This window comes from Mycteria americana, chromosome 1 (genome assembly GCF_035582795.1).
Source record: "Mycteria americana isolate JAX WOST 10 ecotype Jacksonville Zoo and Gardens chromosome 1, USCA_MyAme_1.0, whole genome shotgun sequence".
Classification (NCBI taxonomy): Eukaryota; Metazoa; Chordata; class Aves; order Ciconiiformes; family Ciconiidae; genus Mycteria; species Mycteria americana.
This window is the reverse complement of record NC_134365.1, coordinates 157145983-157167629: the sequence shown is the minus strand read 5'-3', so window position 1 is coordinate 157167629 and position 21647 is coordinate 157145983. Positions and strand designations below refer to the sequence as shown.

At 40.6% G+C, this 21647-nt stretch overlaps 1 protein-coding gene across 1 annotated transcript in view; it reads right to left on the bottom strand.

Annotated features, from left to right (window-relative positions):
* Positions 1 to 21647, bottom strand: part of COL4A1 (collagen type IV alpha 1 chain) — a 130287-nt gene that overhangs the window by 63559 nt on the left and 45081 nt on the right. The window contains exon 2 of the mRNA XM_075525917.1: positions 9732 to 9782. Within this exon, the coding sequence (XP_075382032.1) occupies positions 9732 to 9782 (51 nt within the window). The remainder of the gene's footprint in view (positions 1 to 9731; positions 9783 to 21647) is intronic.

Genomic DNA, 21647 nt, shown 5'->3' with positions numbered 1-21647 from the left:
AAACTTTTTTTTCTTTAAATCAGACATGGGTCAAGGAGCCTCTTCCCATCAGTTAGAACCCCCCTGGGGAATAGAAGAACCTCAAAGAACCATGAGGGAAGAGGACGTTTGAAGGACAAATGCATTTGCAGTGTAAAAAGAAGGAAATTCTATCACCTGGATACAGGTTGAATCAAAAGGGTACTATATTTCCCACCCCTTCTAATCATCTGTTGAACTCATTCGGTCTGAGTAACTCTTCCTTTGTTTTATTGCACATTGTGTTAAATCACTTCCAGTGTTGAAGGTCCAAGAATATAAGGGGTAAAAATGCTCCACACCCTTCCTTCTTCATTAATTCAAATTATTTAGCATTTGTTTGCATTTGGCATCGTTTAAAGGCTCACATTTAAAGATTAAACAGTAGAAAAAAAAAGATCTTGAACTTTTCAGGTTTTTTAAATTTATTTTTGTTCAGATCCTAGACCTGGCATGAAATGTGACATTACATGCAAGTTTTATTCTCTTGCCAAAGGTTTGTCGTGGACATATTTACAGAAAATAATCTCTTCCATAAATAGTAAAAACATGGGCAGCTGGTCCTAGACAGTACAGACTGCAATAAAGTTCTCATAATGAAGTGGCTCATATCTTAGAGAATACACGACAGACAGTACTATTCTAGACAGTGCTCTTCTAGCTGCTTTTGGGGGTTAGGTTTGAAATGGGATTTCTAAAGTTTTAAACATTTTGAAAGTTGCACAGGAGTAAAATATCTTTCCACAAGAGCTAGAGGAAATATTCTAGCTTCTGACTTTTTACCCGGAAAATACCAGAAGGCAGATAACATTGTGCCTCAAAAGTGTAAATCGGTGTTTCTTCACTTTAATCTCTCGAGTCTCTTGACTCAACTAGAAGCACTGGAGAACAGACACTACAATATAAATTTTTCCTAGTACCTTCAGGGTTGTTCAGCCTAAACCTAAAAGTTGTCGAAGATGCGGTAATCATTAAGAAAACTGAAAACCAAACATTTGCCTTATTTTGACATCGTGGAGGATATCAGCATCATCATTACTTGTCAGTGAAAGCCAACCAGAAGTTGGTATACAGCTTAGTAGGTGTCTTTAAGGTTTCCTTTTTGACAAAAAAAAAAAAAAAAAAAAAAAAAGGCGGCAAGGATGGGTAAGGGGGCCTGCCGGAACCCGCGACGCCCGATGCCTGACTGCCACCCAGAGGAGCCCGCGGGGAAGTGACCCAGCCCCGGCAGGCGGGACGGCGGGAGCCACACGGGCAGCCCGGCCCCGCCCGCGCCGGCACGGCCGCCCTCCCCGCCTTCCTGGAAGCTGCTTGCGCCCCGAGGCAGGTAGGGTGCAGAGGCAGTCCTGCTCTCGAGAGCTTGAAGTCGGCCTACATCTGGAGAGTTTCACTTTTCCAAGCGCTATCCTCTTCCTTTTTTCCTGAGGTAAACCTCGTCCCTCAGCTCCCATGCCTTGGCATCGGTATAAATTAATTACATTTAATACCTACAACTTCCTGAAGAGATCCCCTTTGGAGGAGTTTTACGAGGCTGCGTGTGTCCTTGCTGGATTTCCAGCTTCCACCTCCACATTTTCAGACAGAAATGAAGTTTGAGTTGAAGATTTGTAATCGCATCCTTAACTCGCAAATCTCGTTAAAGGTGCCGCCTGCAGCCGGCAGCAACACGGGCCTCTCTGTTCACTGCTCCACTATAGGAACCTTTGGTATCCTTCCCTTTTTTTCACCTAACTCCTGACGTTGGAATCAGAGGGCACTTTAGACTCTGTGCTAGAGTCCCTCCCCTCCGTTAGTACTACTTAAACCCAACCGTTTTGCAGTTCCGCAGTGTCTTTTCAGTCTTTGCTTAGCAGTCGAGCAAACTGTTGTAACAAAACTCAGGGTCACCAAAGCCCCCCAAAGCTTTTAGTATTCTGCTAACTAGCCATGAAATACTTTTGTTGCATCTGTTTACAGTCAGTGACAGTGTTGAACGAGAAAAGAGTGAGAAGACATCCGATTTGATGCCAGCGTCTGTGTTCGCTCACTCACTCAGCTCAGTTATTTACTTTAACCGTGCACACTGATCTTTGACACAAGCCTTGGTGAGAATTATTTTTGTTGGCATATCAAAACATTTAAAAATGTTCCAGCTGAACTTCAGTGGAAGCTGTCACATGCCTTCTTTAAGAGCTACAAAATTTATGGGTAGGTTTTGCCGTTCGAGTTACTGTTAAATATTCTAAGGGATAGAAACATGATTTTCCAGACAGGAGTCTAGGTTGCTTTTCCCTTGGCTTTAAGCTTAATTTTGCTTTTCTTCTGTTGTTGAAGATGATACAGGAGAAGATTTTACCTGTTACTGAAAGCTAATAATTATTTTCATCATTTAGGTTAACTTTCTTTGCTATGTTGTCTATAATTCAATCTACTTACTGTTCTGTAGAACTTTCTCAGGTGTTACACTTACCTGAAAGGAAATATAAACCCTTTTTAACATCTCTTAAAAATGCTTTCTCAGCTGTTCTTGCTCCTTCTGTGATATCAAGCTTCTTTCTTGGCTAAACTAGAGAGGTTCTCCAGATGGTTAGGAACTTGCTTGTGTGATAAAGTACTCCACTATCACTTTTTTAGAAGCTACTTCAGGTTTCCTCTTTGCAAATCCCACTTTCATGCTGCTTCTTCCTGTTCTGTCTCCTTCCAGGCATATATGGTTACAAGTTTTGCTATTGCTTCTCCTGGAAGTGTTTTTGAGAATTCTGTATGAAATTTGGCTTACTACCCTTTCTTGATGAAAGCCAACCTTTAAGAGAATTCAGATCTGCTTTTCTGAAAGCCAACATCATATGGCCAGATTTCAATGACTAATGTAAGTTATGACCTCTCACTGAAAACATAGGTCTAAAATCTGAAATAGAAGGTAGCTGAGCAAAGAGAATCAAACAACTACCTACCACTAGTATGAGATTAAAAAAACCAAAATCAAAAACAAACCCCCAAACCACTTTTTGCTCTTGGCTAGAAAGACTAGAAAATGACTTAAGGAGATTACCACATTACTGTGGTTCCCTAGTAATAATTATATATGCCCAGGTTGCTTCTTGTGAATACTGCTACAGAGAAAATGTATGCAGACTGATTATTAAGTGCATCAAGTATTAAATTCTTGTGTGGGAACTGACATATCACAGAACTGTCAATTATAACGGCTGGCTTGGTCTGAGATCCCCAGCAAACACAGTATAAATTGAATGGCAGAATGATTTAAAGAAGACTGAGGGGTAAACTATAAAATATAGCTACTGCTGTTCCCCAGACATATGCTGTGCCAGACCCATAATCTACACCCAGAAAACCCTGTCTGCATCATAGAGTATTAGCATTATGGGCACTAAGATGAACATACAGAAAGCAGGAGCAGACTGCAGGTGCTGTCATGCATATGACCAGATACTAAAAAAATGCACGCCGGGACATAAGTTTTATAATCACTATGTAGTCAGTAGATACTGGAAGCGTGACTGTGTTTGCATGGACAAAATCTTAAATTTGGGAAGATTCCAAACTACGCATGGGTATTGCACAGGCACTGGGCAGCTCCGCTTCCCAAGCATGCAGATTTCAGAGAAGTGGAGATTTTATAGGTCTTTTCTCATCTTACTTTGATCTCACACTTGGGAAACTTTAGTGACTTCATTGGAGACTTACATGCTTCAGATCAAAATAAGGCCCTGTAATCCTTCGAGAAACCATAATGAAGACATACACTAACAGCAGCTGTACAAATGTAAAATCAAACTCTGTGAGGCTAGAGAGCATGTTTTATTCCATGAAGAAATGCCTGAGATTATTATACCAACACCTTTACAAGCAAAGATATGCATCTGGCAACAGCTGCTTAAAAGGTCGTATTATGCCAACTGAAATACTACTGTGGGAAAACCTTTAGAAGTCAGCTCTGAAAACTAAATATGAGCATACCTCATCACATAGGATTACTGGGATATCTGCTTGTATAGCAGTCTTTCCATAGAGATAAATTCATCAGTGTAATCCACTAGTTTGTGTTAATCAAAGATATGTACCGTACCGAGTGCAAAAATACATCTTAATATAGAAAACGTTGCCAGAGACATTCGGTTTCATTTGGGCTAACGGGACAAATGGTTCCAATCACTATTTCAAATGAAGAAAATCTGATGGCTCCAGGTGCCACTTAGCAGTTTGGTCTGCCAGTTGGGAAACTGTAGAAAACTTTCAATACTTAGCATATCCCACTCAATATTATTAAAAGTCTTTTGACATCTCGGTCTTTTCAAGAACAGTAGCTTTGTTGGTGTGCTCTCTTTATGAAACATAGATGTTCTTTTTCCCTTATTTGAATTAAAAGGATTATTTTACTCTGAGTGACATAAAGAAAGGGTAAATCAATAAAAATACACTACTGTCACTGCAGAATTGACACAAACGTTGTGACAATGGCCTGATTTTCGAAACTATTTATAAACCACACGTCTCCTTGAAGAACATCAAGACTGGCCGCTGATCAGTATCTTTGCTTATTTTATTACGGTCTTCTGATTTCCCCCTTTCAGGAACGATTAGATGATTTCATGTTATCTATTAGCCCATTCCAGACTGCAAACACAATCTTGCCTCCCACATTGCCCATCACCCCTCTTGTCAACTTTATGTCCCTCTCTGGGATGTATAATTTAGCTGTGCTTAGGTGTCCCCAGTTCATAGTCTTTCCAACTCAGGCATGAACAGCTGCTGTACATGAGGTAAGTTTCTACAGCAGCCACTTAAATAGAAACACTGAGCAAAACAATGGAAGAACTGATTAAAACCAAATAGTAAATATTGACATGAAATAGTGCCGATGGAAAGTGTAAAAATGAACATTCTTGATTAAAAAAGTCTTGATGTTGCTAATACAGGTTGAATATGAAAAGCATAGATCTAGTGATCACTGATTTGCTCCACTAGAGGAACTGATTTGTTGCCCTCTGCTATATTGTAAAGGAAACTCTGAAGTACTTAATAGCGATCTTCCCACTGACTGCCGGAGCTTCTCTCCAACAAGGGGTTTTATATTTTTTTAACTCATCAATATCACAAATATTTTTGCTCTATCTTTTGATATCTAAAATGACAGGAAAAGCCTTGAAGGCCCTCCTAATCTGGTAAACCTTAAAAAAAACAAACAAAAAAATCAAAACCCAAACAAATATACAGGGACACAGTCAACTGGAACAGTCAACGCTTCATTTCCCAGAGAAAATGGAGAAGCACTATCACCTGCCGACAGCAAACCATGTGTGACTTTTAAGACTGTATGAATGTGAGGAGAGAAAAGACTGGTCACTGCTCTTGTTGACAGGGGACCACAGAGATGTCCCAGTAACTTTCAGCCTAAGCCAGTAACAGAGCTACCTGGCTTCCAGACCCAAAATGTCTCAAGCAAAGCCAGTTTGTGTACTTCTGCAGCACGGTCAATCCACACGGGGACGATGCACCCATCAAGGGAAATGGAGAAGTAATTTTTATGTAGGTATAATAATACAGATACAGTCTCAGAATTAGGCAAACAAAAGTAAGCCAATATAAAACTATGTGCTGAAGTTTTCTTACATCTCAAATAAAAACACCCTCAAAAGCAGCAGTTATGTAAGAGTTAATTCTATTCTTATTTTCTATTTTCTTTCAGAATTTCCTAGCAGAGATTTTTTTTTAAAGTGCAATACTTCATGTGCAATGACAAAATCACATTTGATATTCTTGTGACTTGATAATCTTTTAACGGGTAATGCTGAGGCAGGGCAATCATCATAAGGTATTTATACTAAAGAATGAGAATTTATACTTTAATGCATTCTAACTCATAAGTGTTAGAAGATTCATCATTCTGTATTAGTTACAGCAAAGTTCCAGTGTTACCTCCATTTATACATGTTTCTGATATGGAATAAAATGAGTGTAAATGGTCATGAATGAGAGAATGAACATTCTTGGAAAAAGTCAGTGCATGGAGAATTTTACTCGGCTCTATACAGTCTTTGTTCTAAATGGTAATTAAATGCTTAACATGCTTTTTCTACACACATTAATGGCTAGAACTTCTTATATCCACTGCTGCTTGAAATTGTTCTCAAAATCTAGGTAGGCATGAAAGAGAAAACATAGCTTCTGTCTGCTTCTCAGTAACCCAATAAAATGTAGGCATGCATTCAAAACTCTAATCAGTTTAACCAGATCTCACACTTTAGCAAGGTTAGAAAGAACAGTCAGTTATTATGCAGAAAACCAAACAAAAAGTGTAAGAGGAAACAAATGAAGATGTTTTAGGCTAATCTATCTAATGGAAAACAGTAAGGTATTATTTATTATTGTATTATTTTAGCAATATTATGTTTTTCTAAAATTTCTGCACCTTTTGTTTGGCAAATACTTGATACCTGACATTATATAGCTTAAAATAACAGGCTGATGTTCAGTGTAATAATAAAGGCTTTATAGGATAAGAGCCATCTGTTGCAATCACACTCACTTTCTGAAATTTTCTGAAAGGAATGAAAACCCTTAGACTTTGACAATTATATGCCCTTGATAAAGCATGAGTCATCTTAAAGGAGTTTGGCATAGAGATGCAATTTTCATGGAAACAGCCTAATGAGAGAACATATTGAATGTATTCTAAATATGGCCATCCAAATGGTCATATTGATGAAAAGATTCTCAAATAAGAGAGAAAAACATGGCAATATAATTTACTCTTCCATGTCTGAAATGTTGTTGTGTAATATTTCTCGGGCATTTCACAGCTTTTAAGTCAAATACTATTTTCAGCACTTTTTCTGGTGAGATCATTAACACGATTATTTGGCCGAATGTATTTTAATTAAAGCCCACCCCCAAATCACAGTCTGGAACTTCTTCCCACACTACGGTAGGAAATATATCTCCAGATGTTAATAATTAAGGCATTAAAGGGTAAACCCAGCACCCACTTCCGCAGCTGCCGAAGCTCCCACGGCAGTAAACTGGTGTGGTTACGTTGCTGAAGAGTGTGGGTGGATTGGAAAAGGCCCTTCAGCGTTTGTGCACTTCTGCACAACATGGAAGCCAGATCAAAAGGGTTTCCAGTGTAGGCAACATGTTGGCTATGGATGGTGCGGGACAGAGTGGATATGTACTTCCCACACAAGTGGCTATGTGAGAAGTGGAGAGCAGATGTTCTCTGACATGGTCTCCTGGGGTACCACAAGAGCTGGGCATGGTGGCCCTCTTCTGGCTAGGATCAGACTTTCTAATCAGTCCTGCTCTGATTAAGCAACATTCATGTAGATCTCTGAGGTAACAGGTACCACTACGGATGTGTGCATTAATGGGAACCGTGTTTAGCAGAGACATGTTTCAAATCCAAATGCATTGGCTGGGAAGACCTTTTCTAGAAATATTACACATGCAATCAGGAAGGATGCTTCCCTTGCTTTCCCTCACCAACTTCTGTCTTCAGGCCTGGGACTGGGTAGCAGGCTGTCCTTATTCTAGACAGGCATTAAATTTAAGAATTGGGATGAAAAGCTGCACTAGGCTAAAACAAGGGGGGCAGGGGGGCAGATGTTTTTAAATAAAACTCAGTTTTCTGAGTTCTAAGTACACATTTGAAAGCCTCAGAGTGTTAACGTAATGAGCAAGCATTGATAGATACTAATCTGAATCAAGTTACTTCTAAATGCATTCCAAAATACCTTCAAATGCCTTTCTTGAATATTGTTTTCTAGGTATTCATTCACCTGTCTCAATGTCTCTAATGTCAGTAATTAAATTTCCTACACAATCTAAAAGTATGTAAATATTTCACTGCACACATGTTTAAAGTCAGAGAAGTTTGTGATGGATCCCATTAGGAAGAGTGAGGAGTACACTCGCTTGCTGGACAAGGTTGCATGAGATCTGGAATTTACTATGACTTCTGTTGCTATAGACTGATATTTTTCTCTTCTACATTTTTAAATAACCTACATTAATTTGAGGTAGTTTTGGCTTCTAGCATATCAGACAAGCACCTATATCTTTCAAACAGAACTTTTTGAGACTCTGGACTATGCAAATGAAAAATGCCAGAAAGAGCCCTAGCCAAGAGAGTCAGGATTGCAGCTGGAAATAAATAAAACATAAGCTTTAATACAATTTATTTCCCCAAACTATCATTTTTTAAAATGATCTCGTTGTAAGATGCTGGCATACTCTATGAACTGAAAACTAATGGCTTTCGACAAGAGAGTTATAACATAATATCTCTCTTGTTCTACAATGATTCATTTGTACTTGTTACTGAAAAATAAGATCAAGATATCAAGGAAAAAATTCAGAGTTCCAAACCTTTCCAAATCTTTGCTTTATTTGTTTTTAATATATAGCTGGCTTTTATTAAACAGATATTAATGGATCATTAAAAAAAGGAGACTCCATCTAAAAGATGTTTTGAACCTCGACACTTTTCACCTGTCTCACAAATTAATCTATGTTCTGTTACAAAGAAAATAATTGGAGACCCAAGCAAAGATCAAGTCATTTACATTCCTTGTTCTGGAAATCACCAAAGAAAAGCCACCAACAAACTTTCTTAAAACTCTCATCCGTAAGTATGTAGCTATCACATGTGAGCCAATGTAGAACACCAGCTGTATATTTATTTTAAAAAAACAAAACAAACCCCCCAAACCAAAAGAAAACAAACAACCCCCCCACCTCTTCTAAGCACTCTTTTGGGTGACCTAAACAACTTACCTCAAAAAATGTTCCCACTGCAATCACAGGATGATAAAACCTTTGGCTTGCACTCATTTATAATGGTAGATACACAGTACATGTGCATGTAGAACAGACCACACTGTAGATTAAAATCTCTACAGCAAAATTGGAAGAGATAAGGAGGGTGATTTAATGTCTACAATATTTACAAAAGCAGGTAATTTACAGGGGGAATTCGTGGAATGCTTAAAGTACGCTATGTTTTTTCTTCACTGTTACTGCTTTAAAAGAAGCCTTTAAAGTGCCTTTTCTGTTTCATACACAGAAAGTTTGGATAGTTGAAACTTTAAAATTCATTTGCAAGGTTCTGTCAAAAAGTTTTAAATATTTTTTTTTTTCTTGACCTGAAACACTTTGCTGTATTTAAGTTGACTATTAACCTCCTTCTTCCCATTGCAGGTCATTGACTCCCACAGCTAACCCTGGTCAGGGTACGTTGCTTATGATGCATCACAGCCTTCCTGGAGAGCAATCTGCACAGCATGCTGAGAGGAGCATTTCTGAACGACCTGCTCGCATCGCTTCCAGAGGTGGTCAGGATGTCAAGCCAGGACCTCTGCTACCCACTGAAAAGACTGGAGGTGAGGTGTAGGAAAGGTGAAAGTGCCGGGTTAGCATCCCGCTTGATGGGGAAAGAGGGGGGGGCACGGTCAAGCACCGGGCTAGGGGCTCTACCCCGCAGTCGGGGCATTCAGCTGTTTCCCACCCCTGGCCCTCCTGCCCTCTGCTGCTGCGGACGCTGAGCTGGCCACTTTCCGGAAACCCTGCTGAAGGGCATGTGGCCTGGCCTCAGCAATGCCCCGTGGCGGTGCAAGTGTTCACTGGAACTAACAGCTCACCTGCCTCCCAGAAGATTATACACCATGTGGTTTAAATAAGCAAGATAATGAAGCAGAGAGAGCTGACTTACTCACCTTTTGCCCTTTTACTCCACTGCAGTCACATTTTCCACAACCAGAACAACCCTGAAAATAAAAGAGAAATTGAGAATTAATTGTCTGAACTGGGTGACAGGCAGAGCATACCGCAACGAGCCAGGGATGTCAGCAGTAACATCCAGACTGCAAGGCTGGTCAGCATGGGGAATGTTCGCTTAAGCCCAGCACAATACTTTGTTATCTTTAAATAGATGTACACTTCTGGTTTCAGTCACAGTCCAATAAAAGACGCCTTTGTAAAAGAAGAAAAAAACCTGCTATAGTTTTTAACCATAGAAAACGGTTATATTGCTTCTAAATCATTGCCTTTTGGGCCATTTAAAAAATAACTCATTTTTATAGAATACACACATACTCTGCATCTAGCAATATAAATGTCTCAACTTAAAACAAGTGGATTCTCCTCTAGGATTCTATATTTGTACATTCAAAGCCCAACAGAATATTTAAAACAAAATCAGTCCAGTTGTAGAAGCATCTCTTTAATATCAGTTTGTTAATAAATGGCTTGCATTCTGCATAAATCCTTAATCTCTATAAATATGTGCCATTGCTTTGAGGAGAAAGGGATGGTGAAACTGCAGTTCATGATTTATCTTTGTGGTGGGTTGACCCTGGCTGGACACCAGGTGCCCACCAAAGCGGCTCTATCACTGCCCTCCTCAGCTGGACAGGGGAGAGAAAATATAATTGAAAGGCTCATGGGTCGAGATAAGGACAGGGAGAGATCACTCACCAATTACTGTCACAGACAAAACAGACTCGACTCAGGGAAAAGTAAGTTAATTTATTACCAATCAAATCAGACTAGGATAATGAGAAAATAAAAACTAAATCTTAAAACACCTTCTCCCCACTCCTCCCTGCTTCCCTAACTTCACCTCCGATTTCTCTACCTCCTCCTCCCGAGCAGCACAGGGGGATGGGGAATGAGGGCTGCGGTCAGTTCATCACATGTTGTCTCTGCCGCTCCTTCCTCCTCAGAGGGAGGACTCCTCACACTCTTCCCCTGCTCCAGCCTGGGGTCCCTCCCATGGGAGACAGTCCTCCATGAACTTCTCCAACGTGAGTCCTTCCCACGGGCTGCAGTTCTTCACAAACTGCTCCAGTGTGGGTCCCTTCCACGGGGTGCAGTCCTCCAGGAACAGACTGCTCCAGCGTGGGGTCCTCCATGGGCTGCAGGTGGATATCTGCTCCACCGTGGACCTCCATGGGCTGCAGGGGGACAGCCTGCCTCACCATGGTCTTCACCATGGGCTGCAGGGAAACCTCTGCTCCGGCACCTGGAGCACCTCCTCCCCCTCCTTCTTCACTGGCCTTGGTGTCTGCAGATTTGTTTCTCTCACATATTCTCACTCCTCTCTCCGGCTGCAGTTGCCCAGGTTTTTTTCCCCTTCTTAACTATGTTATCCCAGAGGCGCTACCGCCATTGCCGACTGGCTCGGCCTTGGCCAGTGGCAGGTCCATCTTGGAGCCGGCTGGCATTGGCTCCATCGGACATAGGCAAAGCTTCTAGCAGCTTCTCCCAGAAGCCACCCCTGTAGCGCCCCGCTACCAAAACCTTGCCATGCAAACCCAATACAATCTTGTATGTTAAGGAGAAAAATAACAGACATGAAGAATATGGGTTTTGCTTCTTTTCTGAAGACAAAAAATGTTGCCTACACCCTCTGGGTGTTTACCATGAGATCTCTTAATATTGATTTACTAAATTTTTTTATCAGTAATTGGCAATCATCAGATAGGAAGATCATAGTTTTTATAGGGAATTAAATATTGGTATAATTACCACAGGAAACTATGTCAAGTACTTCTGGACATATTTTATGAAATCAAGTCAAACCTCTTGATGCAGGCAGCCTCTAAGAGAGCAAACTGCATCTAATATTAAATATTAGATATGGAGGCAACTGTTAATGTTTATTGGCCAGGCGATGAGTAGCTCCAGGGTTCTGGTCTGTTTCTTACATCTACTACACTTCAGGTGATCTTCTTTCTTTCTTGCCCTCCATAATGACTAACTGTAATTGTCATTACGATGGGAAACCTTCCACTCAGTAAAAGCAAATTCAATGCAGCAGAAGAATCCATAGAAAACACATAAAAACATACCCAGTCTGATTTATTTTCCAGTAGATACTATAGAGATCCTTGTTTTCTGACAGGCTTTTCTTAGGACAGCACCACTTCATGGGGTTTCTACACTAGACAAACTAAAGTCAAAATACAGCCAATTTCTACCTCCAGAAAATGATGGTACTGCAGCATAGATGTTGACAGACTGCCAAGTCTATCTGGATTCTGTGAAGTGAAATTCTGGAGGCCAGGTGGACGGGACGATTTGGGAGAGGGGCATTTTCATCTCAGGAGGGGAGGAAGGTGGACTGTGCAGCTAGCTTTGCTAGTCCCGACAGCTGACCTCATCACATGAAATACTCCTAAGTGCCATTTTCCTCAGAAGCAAGGGAGAGAAGATCTTGCTGTAGGTGTTGGAGGAAGAGAGCTTAATATTAATAAAAGCTACTAAAAGCTTTCATACCTTTGTTCACAGAAGCCTTAAGATGGAGACTTGAGAGATTTGGGGGTTGGTTTGTTTGGATCTAGTCAACAGCAACCAAAAGATTGGGATTTCTAGGACATAATCGTAAAGCCACTCATTTTTTTGTGAAACATGAAAGGTGATAACATATGAGAGAAGTCAGATTAACTGATGCACAGGTAAAAGCTTACAGTCGCTTTGTGTTACCAAAGTATTTCAGTGCACTTAAGTGCATCTGGGCTACTCCCCCCTTTTCCTCCTCATAGTCATGAAGCAACCGGTGAGTAACTCAGCAGTCTATGACTTTTACTGTTGTCATGCCCCTCAGAAACAAACTAGGAGGAAAACAAGCAAAACATTTGTATCACTGAATATTCCACCAACGCACACGAGATCCTTCAGCAGCCCCATTAAGCTGTTATCCAGAAGCGGTAAGGGACAGCACCTCTCTGTAGCCAGCTCTCAGCACGGATGCTGGGCACCTGTCCCTCCACGCCTGTGGGCTCCACACTCTACGGGGACCTCAGTACTTCTGGGAAATAAGAGCAAATGTACCTAATCCGTTTTGAATTTGGAAAACCTCCAGTGAGAACAATAAACATCATCACTCTGGAAAGTTAAATAATACAGTAACATTTTTACTTGGTAAATACCTTTTCTTTTAAAGTAAAGCATCAAAGAGAAATTGGGGTTTAATACTGAAAATAAAATTATTAAAGGCTGTCCAATAAAACTAAAGTTTTAAAGTACTCCTGAAAAATTTGTTGCTTTTGTTGACATTCTTTTTTTTAAAGGTAGATCCACTGAATTTGTTGTTTGAAGTCAAACCTTCTCCATATTCACATAAAGCAAAAATATTCACATTTTTTCTCTTACATTATTACAGCATTTTACCATGTTATATTATAAATGCACAGAAAGATGAAAATTAGCACTGATTAAAATGCATATGAATCCTATGCTGCAGAAAGAGAATTAGATCCGAAAACAACGCCAACACGTGCTACAATGCCAACTCAATACTGACCAGGAGGGGAAAGCGCCACCCCCTGAATAATCCGCTTTACTTCTTGAGGTACATGGTTATGCCTGGAAAAACATTGGGCCTCCCACTTCAAGAAGTGACCCAGTGTGACCTCTCTTAGTTTTTCAGACCTGATGAGATCACAGCTGGAGGACGCAGGCTTGCAGCTCATGCTTCCTCCTCCAGCATCATGTAGAATGTTATCAGTTTTATCAACACATCCCTTAAATTCAGAAGAAGTCTGTTTTAATTGCATCTGGGAATGTCATTAAAATACGTCATCGAATCATTATAAACATCTGTTTTCAAGTTAGTCCCCGCATATTTCCTTCAGCCTGTTATTTAACATGCACCATTTCAGAAAAAAAGTATGTTGTTATTTATTTTTCAGTTGGGTTTTGTTCTTAAATTTAGCATGGCCAGAAGAATGGACTTGCGCTTTCAGGTCTCTTTTTGTGCTCCCCAAAATGACGCCATTATATGCAATTTTTCCTGTTTCTTAAGCCTCAGATTAGAATAAACAAAGGCGAGGAAAGTAAGAAGGTACTGAGCATCTGGGAGCGCAGCCGCACAAGGTCCTATTTGCAGTCAAGCGCTGTAGCCTGCTGTGCCAGAACAGGCCACCTGCACTACAAAACTGCGCCTATTTTACAGTAGCATCGTCTCCTACTATCGCTGACCGAACCTTTGCCGGTGGATGGAAGGTTGGCCAACAATGACAGCCACGACTGGATAGCATTATCCTCAGCTACCAAAATGTATTTTTGAATCTGAGGGATGTGATAACATTGTGCATATACTAGGAGGAAGTATGAGCTTCTTCCTCTAGGTCCTCTGGAAAGATGGGAGAGCCAGACTGGAAACAGCTTATGGATCAAAGGTCAATTTAAGGAGGTCAAAGGGGCATTTAAGTAAGGAGGTGAGAAATTGAAAGAGAGCAAGATGGTTACAGCAGGTACAGGAATCAGGGTCTGGGTTCACCTAACCCAGCGTAGGTACAAACATCTCTACTAGTCACTGCAGTCTCCCTTTATTCAATGGCAAGAAACAGGCATTTCTGGTCTGGGATCCACCTCACCTATTTTGGATGTTTGCTTTCAATGGAGATGAAGCACACCTTGGAGGAGTAAGCCGGAGAGGCTGAAATGGGCAGAAAGGATTATGGGCTATGTATAAGAACAAAGGGGAAAACTGAGAGAAAAGTGGATATAGGGGCTTGGAGGGCTAGAGGCTACAGACAGAATGCGACAGAGTATAACAATAGCTCTTCATTCCTTGGAAAGTGTTAGAAATTTAACTGAGTATCTTTCAAACTGTGAACAAGGAGATCTGCATTTCTGGTACTCATTTAGGAATGACTTAAGAACCTCACACATTCAAGTCCTAAGCGGGAAACTTCATTCTGAAGGAATAAAGATAATCATCACAAGGTAAGTAAGCTGAAACTATGCAAATTATTGTTTACATCTAAACTTTTATGATTTTAAATCAGTCTCATGATACGAAGAATCCAGTTCATGATTTCCCGCCACACATGACTAGAGATAATGAGACAAATGAAGATAAATAGTTTTGTCCTATCTCCAGACATCCTCTCTGAAACAACGCCTTCCCCAGGAACTGCATGGAGCTTGGAGCAATCACTGCTATCCTTCAAGTGCCGAAACAGAGGAGGAAGCTGGGCAGGAAGCGTAATCTGCAGGGGGGGATGAAAAGGCAGGCTCTTTATCCCTTGTCTAGGAGCCAATTACAGACTAATCCAAAGATTTTGGCCAGGTACACCATGATACGTCACCTATTTTGCATGGTAGACTAGCAGTTTTCATGTAGCCATAGCTCCCCTGCACCACAGGCCAGCCTCTCATATAATATTTAAAGACATTAATTTTATCTTACTCCTCCCACAAAACATCAGTCAGCCCAGAAGCAGAAGCTCATTTTAGCGATACAAATCGCTTCATTTTCTGACAAGTATTTCTGTTCTGTTTCATTCTCCCAGACTGTCTGCAACTGATAAGCTTAGTGAATCACGCTAGCAAATCAGTATTAAACTATAAAAAGATTACATCCCTTCAACATCGCACATACAAACGTACTACATGCATACTGAGTATTTACCTAAAGGACACCGATTCATTTACTATCATATTAACATATAGTTCTAAAAAAGTGACGCTAATGAATGGACATCCCATCCTGGACCTCTGACTTCCATGAATCACGTACCGAGCCGTAGGAGTACTAAAGCTCTGCGAGTGACAGAGCTGAGAAGGCTGCTAAAAGTTCCTGCAGCAGATGGAAGAAACTCTGCTCTGCAATTCAGCCTGTAAGACATCTGTCAGATCATAGCTACAGACTTCTGTTGTGTTTTGCCCCGTTTTTCCACGTCCAGCTACTTTCCTGGCATTTGAGGACTATTGCTTGGAACTAGCACAGGAACGATGCAAGCAGCCAGATGAGCAGACTAGGAGGGAGACGACTGCCATATTTGGACATGCACCATTTCTGGAGGCTACAGAAATCTCCAAAAAAATACAAAGGCCGAGTCAGTTCTCAGACGCTCCTCTCTCTTACAGAAGTGCATTCTTCAAGACAAAACATAGTCCTCTTTCCCACAACATCAGCTCAGGCTGTTTGCCGAGTTTCAGTTGCTGATCTGCCTACCAGCTTAGGCTAATTGCACAGGTATCAATCAATTTCAAATCTTACCCTGTAAGGCACACATGTAAGGTAGAAATTTAATAAAATTCTCACTGTTTACTTAAGTCTGTTCATGTTGAAAATCTTATTCCAGGGAATACAGTCACTGCTCCCACCCAAAACACAGTGTCTTTCAAATTACTGAAAATCCTGTAAACAGGTGACTGGTGAGACTAGCAGAAATATCAAAATCCTCTGACTATTCACTGTTCCTAATTCACAGCTGAAATGCTTCAACAAGTAAAAATAGTCATAATTATTTCATCTCCTGATTCATTCATTATAATATGACATATTCTGTTTTAGACATGACACTTAAACTGATCATGTTTTCTGATGAAACAGTGAAGATTTCGCACTTTAGTTCAAACCCCAATTGGAACTGAATTCCAATACAAGTTCCAAGTTCAAACACCAGCAATGGCTATGCCAATGGGATGGGGATGGCTGTTTGACAGTGACAGCTTTAAGTCTGAATCTCTTCCCTCCACACAATCCACCCCTTCTACCCCTACCCTAACCTAATCACAACGGGGAAGGCCAAGGGAGATTTATCCCTACGTAGCAGACACTGCACTTCCACCTACACACACATATGTGCAACTCATGTAGCTGACAAGAGAGCTGGATCAATAGATGCCTTCAGTTTCACATCCCACCAAATACAGGAACAGGGAGGTGACGCCAACGGCAGGACGCTTATCTCACATTCCTCTCATATTTTCTTCTCTCTTCAGAATGTCAAAATAGCTCCCTGGCTGTATTACTATTCTTGTCTTTACCCTTTAGATATAAGTGTATTGAATTAGCTGAACTGCTCTTTTGTATGTAAACTACTATTAGAGGAAATCACTGCTATATTCCAGTTAACCTCAATGTTTTTCTTAACTGATTTTGCAGTCCATGAACAACTTTAAAAAGAATCATGTTTCTAAAATTTCTGATTTACACTTAGCTAGAAGGAAGAGGATAACAAAAAAATCCAGACTGTCTTAGCAATGTACATGAACAGTATAAAATCCTCTTTTTTTCTTAAATAAATATACCAGGATGAAAAGCGTCATTGTTTCTATATCTGACTGCATTTAAACAAAAGGATTAAAATTGTGATTTGCAAGAAACAAGAACTCTCATCTATTAAAAAAACCACAAATGACAGACTTACAAACTTCTAGTTCTGCTTAGACAACAGTAACAAGGTATGGATCAGTATTAACATACATATTAGCTACAAGTACATTTTGAAACATTATTTTTGAAAGGTTAAGTCGTATTGATATACTGGCTGACAGGAACTCTGTGGGGGAAAATGAAATTTGTCCTGCCTGAACTAGGGTTTTAAAACATATTTGTAAAAGTGTTGGCAAAGCAAATTGATTGCTCAGTGTAAGTACATCATTCTTCTTTGCCACAATTTAAAAAAACAACAACCACAAAACCTCAAAGTCACTCTCCTTCAAAACACAGCTTTGCATTAAGTGTTTGACCCAGACTTAGAGCTGTTCTACCATACGCTATCTTCTGCCTCAGAGGGTCTGAGCTCACTGCTCTCAGAAGAGGAGGAAACCTGCTGTGCTGTGGAGCACTTCAAAGGCAAGACTGATCCCCTCTCTCCCACTGAAATACTTTCATTTCACATGGCACACTGAAATCATATTAGATCAGAGATGGGAACCTGAGCATCTTCTTTAATGACAGTCCAAAGCACTGGAGTATAAAGGCATTTCCACTCGTTCTCATCCTGCCTCCACAAGAGCTGGGTAGCTGGACATGGACCTGCACTACCCAAGTGTGACAGCAGATTTCCCAAACACCAGCTGGTAAACAGGTACTCATCCATGAGCTGAAGAGTGGATTCAAAGCCCCTCACTGCACTGAACATGTGCATCTTTAAAATTCAAGGAAGTAGCCACCAGGAAAAAGCAAGTCCTTTGTGAGTCCAGGTTTTTATTTCCTTTGCTCGTAACAAATGAAGAAAAATCAGAAAAGTCAAACTGTAGTATTTAAACATTCCTAAAAAATGTCTCTGAAATTTTTTCTTACTAATTTTATTATTCTTAATATTTCATCTTTGACTATTGTGTTCACAGAATATGGTTTAAATATTTATTTCGGCAACTCTAAAGTCAAATATTCCATCAAATCACTAACTTGCTGACAAACTCACCCATTTCTAACCAAAATGTACCAGCTAATAATTTTTAAAGGTTATACTCTGCCTCCATTAGTGTTTGAATTGGTATTTGAACTTGAATTGGAATTTAGTTCAAATTGAAATTTGAACTAAAGCAATGTAGAGGGGTATATCATCACTATTCTCATCCAAAAACATGATCCGTTTAAGCACAGTGCCTAAACAGAAAACATCACTTCAAAATGAATAAATTACTAAGGCTAGCTTGAAGTGAATCATAGAAACTATCACATTTTATGACAAGTAGTATTAATCGGTAATTAGAATGGAAACCTCAGCACGAGCACTTGCACAAGTACTGCGGGAAGCACCGGAAGGCTAGCTGTGCACAGACAGGCTTCAGCGGGGCTGCCAGCTTCCCGAGGGTCAGAAAGGAGAAGAGAGCAACTTGGTGCACTGGCCCTCATCCTCGGTCACTCCCGTAACCTCTGCTGGGACAAGGGTAACTGCTGCTCCTTGGTGATCTCTGTGCTAAAGGACTGGCCTTGGTCAAATGCCTGAAGAGTAGGAAGTCTGTCCCTTACAGGAGCTGATACAAAGCCAGTTGTCCTGCACTGACAATTTGAACTTCAACCCTTAAGTGGTTCAGGAAAAGGAACATCTGCCATGCCTTCATTTTCAGGACTTAAAGCAGAGAACAGAAATTGAGCACAGTTCTCATTTCATTTGTAAACACATCAATTTCAGATGTCTATGGACAGATAAATAAAAGACAAACAGGAACATTTTATGATTTTATAATGTCAGCAAGCTCCAGTCTTTCCTCCTCTCCCAAGTCCTTCTTCTCCCCCATAAAAAAAAAAAAAGTTGGCAGCTTATCTTTATGTCCTTTTTTAAATTTTTTTCCCAGCAAATCATGGGTAGACTTCAACTTGACTGTTCAGGGAATTCCCCGAACCAAGGGACAGCTTATTGGTTTTACAGCTTTCATCAAATTCAGTTCAGCTCTAGTCAGCAATCACTGGAAGTTTCTGTCATGAAGTATGCTATTTAAAGTCCTTGGTTGTGTCATTTCCATTTTCTGTAGATCTGGTATTCATAGAGCACAGAAGAACAGTGCCGTTCAAGATGTCCTGTAGGATACCGCCTGCCTCCAGCTGCCAGGCTAGGTGGGACCAGGTTTCCCCTAGGTCCCCAGTCATAGCTGCCAGGCTTATGTAAATATCTCAAATGGCACTAAATGCCTACATTTAAGCAACAGAAATAAGTGCAACCCAGTAATCTCCAAAGGCTCATTAAACCTTGCATGGATAAGGATAATTAAAATACTCATTCTCCTGAAGACCTCCTTTGGCTGTAGGCTGATGTACATGAGTAGGACAGAAGGAAGCAGAAGTGGTCCCCACCCACTTCTCTGTCAATGCAGAGCTGTTCTAGTAAATCTTCTAGGGATAGCTTTAGACCAAATGAAAAATCTCCTGGAACAAACCTACGCAGTGGAAAACTGTGGTACTTCATGGTTACTAGTATGTCACTGCATCAGCTAAGTATCCCTGTTAGTCTGAGGGAAACTTTAAGCGAGTCCCAAATTAACATATAGATAATATCTGAAAGGAATGGCAAGTCACTGTCTGAAATATCACTGCGCATGATGAAATTTGAACTAATTACAACAATTCAGCTCTGGTTTTATTTAAAAGCCTTGTATAATTTTCAGAAAGTCAACTTATTTTAAGAAAAGGTCTATAGAATACAATCGGAAAAAAATTCATTATGGCTCTTGGGACATGGGGGGCTGTTTGTAGTTTTTGGCAGAGTTTTTTTCTGTTTGGCTGGGGGGAGGGTTGTTTTGTTGTTGTTGTTTTTAGTATTACCAGAATCCTACAGGATGTTCATACAAAAATGGCAGACAGACCACAGATTCTTATCGGAAATCTCCAGTGTCTTTTAGCCACTCAAGGGAATATTAGTTAATTTTTAAATGCTTAATTATTTCAGAAAGTATTTATTTTGTAAATTAGCATCGGTTGGAAGTACTTCACTAAAAAGATGTTAAAAAAATAGTCACATCTTCTTAGTCAAAAGAATACCAGATTGCTGAAGCTAAAATGTTTTGTTGCTGGGATCTCATTTTTTACATTCTTCTCCAAATTCCCCAGGGGTCTGTCCTGGAGGTAGGGTCATGGGAGTCCCCTGAAAGCTGCTCTGTGAACATGACTTTCCTGTTGGTGATGTGAACATCATTTTCAAAAAGCAATGCAAATCCAGGGGGCTGCCAGTTAGTTCACAGGAAATATAAAGTTATTCCTGTTGTTCCATATTTGGACAAAAATGACATTTAAAGCAACTGTTTCCTCTAAGTACATTCTTTTACAGGAAGCTCTGGCAACAATCAAGTTATTTGCTTACTTAGTGAAATTTTCAGAATATCACATTATACCACTCAGTTCTGCACAGCTCAAAGCAGATAACTGGTTTGTGAATACTAATGGTGTTATCTTTAAAATACAAAGCCTCCCATTAGCATTATCTACTAGCAAGTCTATGTCCACAGACTGCCAGATACTGCTTAGCCTCCAGCAAGCAGAGGATACTGTATTTACCAAGTGAATATCAGTCCAGTTGGTTTTGTACCTTTTTCCTATTTAAGAACGTCACTTTCAGTTATATTTTCGAAGAAGTGAAAAAAATTCCACGTGCCAGTAGGATCCTCTGGTGTTACAGTCACTGGTGTTACTTCTCTGACAGCTGAGGATTAGAGCATAGTCCAGGACTTTCTGACATCCAGTGACAAGCGCTTTCAGGAATACATTTCAAGGGGCATGACCCTTCCTAAATTCGATTATGTTAATCGTTGCCAATAATCCCCACCCTACTCTTCTACTTCATGAACAGGCAAACTGGAGCCAGGCGATACAGGTGAGAAGCTCCCATTCCTCATCTTGCTAACTTAAGACAGACCTGAGGGGAGGACAGGAAAACCTGTTGCAGAACCACCATGGCTATTGCAGAGCTTACCACCCGCCTCATACACTACTACTCTGGAGTGTACAAAGCAAACTGCTCCTTGTCCTCTGTGACACAGATCCAAACACCCTGCCTTCTAACTCGCCTTTTTAGTGTAACTAGCACTAGCAGTCACCAGGCATATAAGCTGAAGGGAAACCAAACATCAAACTTCATTCTCGTTCATAAGGCAGAGCGATTGCAGGCTCTCAAACAAATCACATGAGTTTGGTTTTCTTGCTGCCTTCTGGGATGGATCTGCACAACCACTTCCAGCGCCTGCTAGAGGTACAAGGCTGGATCCAGCCATAACCTGGCAAGACGGAAACGGTGTCATTACAGTGGTGTCCCGTAACTGCTGCCTCTGCCAGCGGTGGCCAGCGATGCCATGGGTACAGGCAGCAGTCTCCTTGCCATCCTCTCAGTAAACCCACGCCCGCAGGGCTGAACTGCTTTCTAGAAATGCCTCGGAGCTTCTCCGGCCTCCGT